The 8,735-nt window shown below is 34.8% G+C and overlaps 1 protein-coding gene across 1 annotated transcript; it reads left to right on the plus strand.

Moving 5' to 3' along the window:
* Positions 1-198: 198 nt before the first annotated feature.
* Positions 199-7,566, plus strand: LOC127626980 (vacuolar protein-sorting-associated protein 25). Its single transcript, XM_052103157.1, has 6 exons — positions 199-295; positions 3,531-3,676; positions 3,828-3,881; positions 3,982-4,070; positions 6,554-6,629; positions 6,785-7,566. Exons 1-6 carry the CDS (start codon positions 249-251, stop codon positions 6,895-6,897), a joined length of 525 nt encoding a protein of 174 aa, XP_051959117.1. The 5' UTR covers positions 199-248; the 3' UTR covers positions 6,898-7,566.
* Positions 7,567-8,735: the final 1,169 nt, after the last annotated feature.

An 8,735-nucleotide genomic window follows, 5' to 3' on the forward strand; every position in this document is an offset into this window, starting at 1 on the left:
GACTGAAATGCCTTATTTCCCCTTGTAGTACTATGTCAGCTCTTTGAAAATTCATTCGATTAAATGTCACTGATTTTCGATGACTGACTGGATTATTTTCCTCATTTATGTAAGTGGCTTTGGATAAAATGGTCAATGAATAAAAGTAAACGAAAGGACTCTTAATTTGGAGTGACTCTTAATTCAGACCGGAAACAGGTGAACGGAAGTGACGTAGCACACATCAACAGAACAACTACAAACCTGCAATGAGTTTTGAGTGGCCCTGGCAGTATAACTTTCCTCCTTTCTTCACGTAAGTCATACATTATCACGACAGTGTCTGCAGATGGAAAAGGAAGTTTAGTTTCCAAAATATTGTCGGAGTTGTTCATTCTAGTGAAAAAATAGAATTTTGTATGGCGAAAAAGTCGCTGTTTGCTGTCAGCTGTAGTTCTGCTAGGGAAGTAGTCAATTCCTTTCATTGTCACTGAATGAATTACGCTCTCAAGAAACAGAAGGAAGTAAATTAATTAGGATTAACCTTGATACAACTGATTATACATAGACAGCTAGTTTGAACAGAAAAGTAATGGTCCTGTGGTTTGGGGAAAAAAAAAAAAAAAAAAATTATATATATTTATATAAAGGTACTAAATAAAAACAGCGCTCCCACGGTCATGGAAAATAACAACAAGTAGGGAACTTTAAATTGGGGAACTTTAAATTGGAAAGTTCCCCAGGAACTTTAAATTGGCCTGGAGAAGTCATGGAAATTAATAGGTCCCTGTAGATTTATATAGTTAATAAAATTGTTTAGTTCAGAATGAGAATGAGCTTTATTGCCAAGTGTTCTAATGCACACACAATTTTTCTGTGATAGGAGAAACAATTGCACACAGAACATTACAGTTAGATACAGAATATAAAACAAGGTAAGAGTATAAATAGACATATTAATGTTGGACATATAACAGAATAGTGGTAATGTACGTACAAGGTAGGGGTATGTACAGTTATGCTCAGCTTTAAAATATTTATTACATACATAAGATGATTTTCGTTAGTCCAGTTTCTGTAATATTACTTTTTTTAATCCCCATTTCTGCTCAATTTGGAACAAGCAATTCCCACTACTTACTAGGTCCTCGTGGTGGAATGGTTACTCGTCTGAATCCGGGTGATGAAAGTCTCATTTGCCTCCGCTTCCGAGACAGTCAAGCCACGCATCGTATCACATGGTTTGTTGTGCATGACACCGCAGAGACTCACAGCATGTAGAGGCTCATGCTACTCTCTGTAATCCATGCATAACTCACTACGCGCCCCATTGAGTGCGAGATCCCCTAATCACGACCACGATGAGGTTACCACATGTGACTCTACCCTCCCTAGCAACCAGGACAATTTGGTTGCTTAGGAGACCTGGCTGGAGTCACTCAGCATGCCCTGGATTCGAACTCACGACTCCAGGGGTAGTAGTCAGCATCAATACTCGCTGAGCTACCCAGGCCCCCAACTATAATATGATTTCTTTAAATACTTATCCACTAATTTAACAAACAAACTAGGGCTGCAACTAACGGTTATTTTGGTGATCGTTTAATCTTCGGTTGTGTCTTCGATTAATCGGATAAAAAATAAATTTGATTTCCTGTATTTTTATTAAAATATGATATTAAAAACAAATGATAAAGTGTGTAAAGATTTGAGTGGAAAAGTCATGGTTAGTCATTGGTCAATATGTGCTGGAATCCTAAAAATTATGCGGTTACCTCCTGAAAATGATGCCTAATTTCAGACTGTCAGGCAACATATGCGAACATCTTTGGAGGCACCAGAAATGTATATGTAATTCTATACATATTCACTACTAATAATTAATTTTGTTCATTTGTAGGCCTGGGTACTATAAAATGAAAAAACTTGAAGACAAACAAAATATGAAAGTGATATTTGTATTAATATATTACAAAAATAAATGAATTTCGCAATAATATTGGATATTTTGTCCCACTGGAATGCTCATTTGAAAGGAAGGCATTGATTCGTTAGGATGCAGATGTAAATTTACTGGTTTTAACAACAGTAAGTTATCTGTAACATCTATAAAAAGTTCAAATTATTCTGACATTGCTACTTGAGTCGAGTCCGAGTTGAGACTACTTTCGTCAGGCTCTTAGTGATTTAAGTTCAGTCATCAACCAGTTATATTTTATTATCACCCTTGTTTTTTGGATTTACGCATTTCAATTTCATAACAAAATTCCATAAATTAAATTGTGTTATTTAAAAAAAAACAAAAACAGCACCCTACACATGTAAAAAAAAAAGTATAAAAATAAACTTCCAAGTTTTTAATAAAAATCTATTATTTTCCCTCACTCCCCTAATGTAGCATATTATAATTTAATGTAATAGAGCTTTAGTAGTGATGTGATAATAGGTATTATGAATCAATTTCTGCCTAAGAAAGAGAGCGAGAGAGAGAGTTAGCCAAATCTGTAGTCGCAACAATGTGACCTAAAACAAAATGCCGCAAAATGCAACCATTTCATTGCAAATTGTAGCCCTGCATAATTAATCATTTATTATAAAGAAGATAATTTTTATGATGTTTCTGCACATGTCATTATTGAGATTAGGGATGTCCCTCTCACTCATAGATACCCATACATGTTTTTTGTTTTATTTTTAATTAAATTCCATATATTAATTCAAGTTTGTTTTAATTTTATCAATAAAATGGTGCTTAAATTAATTAAAACTTTAATCAAATGAAAATAGAACAATTTATTTACAGCATAATATTGTATTCTTTTTATCAAATGAATTACTTTTATTCAGAACCTTATAGCTCAAATCAAAATTGAATATTGGAGTTATTTTTGTCAAATAAAGTGCTGCATAACAGAGCATCACAGATGTGAGATATTGCTTGAATATAACACAATTACTATTGATCTATTATTATTATTAGTAGTAGTAGTATTACAGTGAATATGACCACTATACAGTAGTGATCCATTTCTGTCTTTTTCCATTTAAATTGAGCTTTTATTTTGAAGTGTTTCTGCGTTGTTATGATGGAAGCTTCTCAATGCAGAAAAGACGCTCGCTACGTGACTCAAAGTGATTATTAACCGCAAAAGGCTGCCATTTAATTAAATATGTAGTCTGCATGTGCCTCATGCTTCAAAGTGAATTTACGCTCTGCTTTGTCATCTGCTACAAACAGAGCGTGTGACGGAAATGATGATGTATGAGTCAAGGATCTCTTAAATATATGAGCACTTTGAGTCTTTATGTCAGCACAACACCAGCTCCTCACTTTTACAAACACTTACATTTGAAGAGTGCAGCACATGCAAACTATATAATTATATTGCAGCTTTTGCGGTTTAATTAGTGTGCTGAATATTTACATAATCAGTTTTTGGTATCGGATCATGAGTACATGAGCACTGTATCGCACCTGATACCGGTATTGGGAAATCCCTAATTGAGATGGATTGGGATCTTCAGTGTAATGCTGTTATTTTCTGTTACAGATTGCAGCCGAATGTTGACACGAGACAGAAGCAACTGGCGGCATGGTGCTCGCTCGTGCTGTCCTACTGTCGCCACCGGAAGCTCTACACTCTGGATGTGCTCGAGGCGCAGGAAAGCCCAGTGTTCAACAACAAGAAAATTGAAAGTATCCTTTAATGGAAGCCCTGTGCCATTTTATTTTTTTTAATCATTTGATACACTCAAACATTGTGGTTTAAACATGTGGAAGGCTGTTTATTTTTGGTTATAGTTTGACCCATGACTTTTGCTTAGGTTCCATAACTCGTGTTGTTCAGGAAAACTTTCAGTTGAAGCTATACAAGTAGTTTTTGAAGAGCTGAGAAAGAAAGGTGGGGTGAATCATGCCGTGTTTGTTGACAAGAAGAGACATGTTCCGAGAAATGGAACTGAGAACATGGTGTTAAAATCTACTCTTTGCTTTTACTTCAGGGAACCTGGAATGGTTGGATAAGAATAAAACACGATGTCTTATAATGTGGAGGAGACCAGAGGAGTGGGGCAAACTCATTTATCAGTGGGTGAGAATATCCTGTTTATTTTTAAAACACTACTATTTGGCTGCTTTCAGCATTTCACAGCATAACCTAAAACTGTGATAAACAGTAAGTATGGCTGTGCATTGACTTGTAGTAGAGTGTTTTGAATAGTAGCTCGACCTGAAATAACAGAGTTTGATCTTGAACCTTTGAAGTTGTTGGTGAAAATGTAAATTAATTGGGGTAATAATTGCAGTAATTGGGCCCACTTTATATTAGGTATCTTTAACTATTACAGTGAGGGAAAAAAGTATTTGATCCCCTGCTGATTTTGTATGTTTGCCCACTGACAAAGAAATTATCAGTCTAAAATTTTAATGGTAGGTTAATTTGAACAGTGAGAGACAGAATAACAAAAAAAAATCCAGAAAAACGTATGTCCAAAATGTTATAAATTGAATTGCATTTTAATGAGGGAAATAAATATTCGACCCCTCGGCAAAACGTGACTTAGTACTTGGTGGCAAAACCCTTGTTGGCAATCACAGAGGTCAGACGTTTCTTGTAGTTGGCCACCAGGTTTGCACACATCTCAGGAGGGATTTTGTCCCACTCCTCTTTGCAGATCTTCTCTAAGTCATTAAGGTTTCGAGAATGACGTTTGGCAACTCGAACCTTCAGCTCCCTTCACAGATTTTCTATGGGATTAAGGTCTGGAGACTGGCTAGTTCACTCTTTTGACACCCTGGGTTGCCAGATTTGAAACGAGTTAGTGGGCAACAGAGTGCGCTGCTGCCATGGAAGCCAACAATACATCTAGCTAACATCATGTGGAGTTATAAAAAATCCACATGAGCTGGTTTGTAATTTGCAAACAATAAAAAAACATTGGAAACGGATACATTATCTGATAAACTTACACTGTAAGGCTCGTCGCTTGCCATTGTCAGTTTGCTCATTCCTGTTGTGTGTCCTCAACCTGGCAACCGGAGCTTGGGATCTGGGGAGGTGGCGGCTAGGGAGACAACTCTCTCCAATATTTTGAATTTGGAGTGCAGTACCCATTTTATACACTTGATGTCAATGTTACATATTGCTCCTTTAAAAAATGTATTTTTTTTTTTTTAAATCACTCAAACTTTTTTTTAAACTAAAATATTTTAACTTGTTTATCGCCATGAAAATAGCCTTAGAAGCTGGCATGGCATAAAATCACTAAATGACTAATTAACTATCTCATAATTATGACTTTTTGTAAAACGGATAGTTCTGGTCCTGGATGATGATTGGACAACAGCGGTGTTTTATTCATAAAGCACAGCTCTGACCTCTTCACAGAACTTGTATTTGTTTCACTCCACAACACCCATAGCTGACAGGTATTCATGTTGCCTAGCAACGTTCTGTTTACTGTTTACTGCCAGAGACTGGCAGAAGGATGGCATTTAATGATTTTACTTACAAAATATACAATTTTAACAAACATTTGTGACCTTAATATTTTTAATATGTTGACCGTTTTATAAAAGCAATAAGGCACTCAAGACTGTGCCATTTTGTGAATCTAGTCACAGTTGAATGGTGAAGCTTTGCGTCATGCTGTGCCTAACAACGCCCTTCAGCCATGACTATATTCACAATATAGCATGGCCTCTCATGCCTTATTGCTTAATTATCTCATTATTATTACTTTTTTTTAATCTCATAATTCTGACATTATTTCAACAAAAAGACTTATAATGAGTTGATCACATTATTATGACATTTTATCTCAAAATTACAACTTGGCATCTCATGAATATTACTTTGTATCTCAATTTTGACTTAACGTCTCATAATTATAACTTAGCATCTCATAAATGACTTTTTATCTCATAATTTCAAATTTTTATTTGCCTGACTTAGCATCTCATTATTATGATTTTTTTTATCTCAAAGTTATGACTTTATATCATATTTTTAACTTACTAAAGCACAGTTTTGTTTTGTATGTGGCTGAAATGGGCTTCCATAATTAAGTATGAATATACTTCATGTCGTGGATTGCAAGAAACACCTTTCATCAACAAAATGCATTTATTACGTGCTGGGTGCATTTTGTCCACAAAAGGTGTTTCTTGCTATCCACAACATGAAAAATATATTCAGCCTTGTGTCTGCGAAATGTAAGGAACTTTTTTAAGTGTAAAGCATTTAGGTGTAATTGCATTTCATCTTGAAATACTGTTTGTGTCATGTAAGCCCACAAAATTAGGCATTTTACACTTGGTGCCCCATAAAATTAGTTATAATTGATTACTTAAATTCTTTGTAACACGTTAGTTGTCTTGTTTTATTTGTATTTTTATTTATATATATATAAAAAACGCTTATTCCATAGTTGACAGTTGATGGCCTAATTGAACTCTCCAGATGCTTACTTAACAGTTAAACTCCTTGTTCATATTGTTTATATGATGCAAATGAGCTGTATCGTTAGCATGTTTTATTGTAAAATCTATTTATTTCCCAATTGTTACTTTTAGGTTTCCAAAAATGGTATGGTCAACACAGTGTTTACACTTTATGAACTCACTAATGGGGATGACACCGAGAAGGAAGGTATGGAAATATGTTTGCCATATTTTTATTTCTAACATACAATGTTTTGATCAAACTTTGAACTACATCAGCACAATATTTCTGACATACCACCGAACTTGCCTAGTTTCAGTGGTTGGCACTCGTTAAGTGGATAATTAGACTGTATCTTTCAGAATTTCATGGATTGGAGGATTGGATGTTGCAACGCTCTCTGCAGGCCCTACAGGCTGAAGGGAAGGCAGAAATGATCACCATGGATGATGGAAAAGGAGTCAAGTTCTTTTGAATCAGATTTTCTTAATTCAGACTTTGGGATGGGGTGTTGGGTTTCTGTCAGCCCAGCATGATCTTTTTCCTCACAGTCCACTGGGATATTTTTGGACTCAATATTACACTCCGCTACTTAATCAGTCAAAAGTTAAAAAGTCGATATTTGGCAGATGGGCCCAAACAAAGATTTAAGGGACTTCCTTGTTGGAACATGTTTAAATTGGTGGTTTTACACCTGACAAAACTGGAGGTATGTGAAGATTTTGTTCATAAACATTATGCATACAAATCTGAAATGTAAGACCAAAAGTAGAGAATATCAGCATCTTAATGTACACACAAACTTAAATCCTTCCTAAATCCCATTTGGTGTACATGGTTTTTATTCCACTCCTTTTATTGCTGTGAATCCTTTAAGTACTCTATGTTCTATGTACAACCAAAATGCCAGAAGACAGTCTAATAATCTTAGGCATGCCGTTTGTGGATCCTACGATGCTTCCTGGTAAAGAGACAACGTCCTTGAGTAAAATGTCTTGTTTCTGATGCCAGTGAAATCAACAGTTTGCTGAAATTTCCTGGTAGCATTCACTCCTCTTCCCTCGCTGTTACTTTTTATAACAGTGTAATACTGTACAAATAAATGAGAGAGATGTTTTCGGTTCTCTCCCGCAAACCTTAAAAATGCTTTGCGTTATGTTTGATTGAAGAGTATTAGTCCTTAATATGGGATTTTCATATCAGAATACATTATATGAACGCTAGCAATGACAAATATAGAGTAGATAGATGCTGAGATCATTGAATGACTAATAGCTGTTGCTTCAGACACTTTTACATTTTATTTGCTAAATTCCAGCAACAACCTTCTGTGCCTATTTGTGAGAAAGATGAAGACAGACAGGTGGCGCTGTTGTGCATGTTAAAGTCTGCTGAGCATGAGTTTACAACACAATATATCTCTGCAATTTACTTGTTGACACACTGAGTAGAAGAGACAGACTAGGGTACAGATGAAGATAGGAGGTATGGTGGACTGTAGCACAAAAATGCAATATCCAGTAAAATACAGTGTTATGTACAATTAAATATGTCTAAAATAACTGAAGTTTATTATAATGTAAATGAAATAACAAAGACTAGACTAGAACATGGGTTATCAAACTTTTTGTTGCCAAGGATACCCAAATATGATGATCCCTTGTGAAGGACCCCTCACAATATAAGTCAGCTTTATATTTTCTTTTATAAAACATAAACATCAATAATTAAATTTAGCAAACAACATGTTGTCTTTATTATATCACTTAGTATTTTTTCTCATTTTTATTGCACAAAATATTTCAGCAATTTCAAATATTGTTATATACAGTATATATGTACAATACTGTGCAAAAGTTTTAAGCACTGGTAAAAAGTGTCTTCAAAAATAATGACATAAATATTTTTCATTTATCAATTAATATCATACAAAGTCCAGTAAACATAATAAAGCTAAATCAATATTCAGTGTGACATTCAAAACAGCACCAATTCTCGTAGGTACACCTGGACACAGTTTGGGTGTCTCCAGTCTAGTGCATTAGAATAAGACTGGACTGCACTCCTTAAAATAACTCTAACTAAACATGATTCAATCATGCTTCCACTTGTTTAAAATAAGTTATCTTAACTTAAAATTCTTATGTAATCTCAACACAAACATTTTGTGAACTACATGTCAATGTAACTCAAATAAATCACATATTTCTTTATGTTCTAACTAGTTAAAGTGAATGTTAGCATGCTACATTTCGGAAGCACTACAGAGTGTAGTTTAGTAAATATTATATGGTTAGCACAGCATTTTCTCAA

Source organism: Xyrauchen texanus, chromosome 33, assembly GCF_025860055.1.
Source record: "Xyrauchen texanus isolate HMW12.3.18 chromosome 33, RBS_HiC_50CHRs, whole genome shotgun sequence".
In the NCBI taxonomy this organism is placed as follows: Eukaryota; Metazoa; Chordata; class Actinopteri; order Cypriniformes; family Catostomidae; genus Xyrauchen; species Xyrauchen texanus.

Coding starts and splice junctions, on each gene's coding strand:
- LOC127626980 (XM_052103157.1), top strand. CDS start 249: ATGAGTTTTGAGTGGCCCTGGCAGTATAACTTTCCTCCTTTCTTCAC. Junction 3,882..3,981: donor TGAAGAGCTGAGAAAGAAAG/GTGGGGTGAATC, acceptor CTTTTACTTCAG/GGAACCTGGAATGGTTGGAT. Junction 6,630..6,784: donor GGATGACACCGAGAAGGAAG/GTATGGAAATAT, acceptor TGTATCTTTCAG/AATTTCATGGATTGGAGGAT.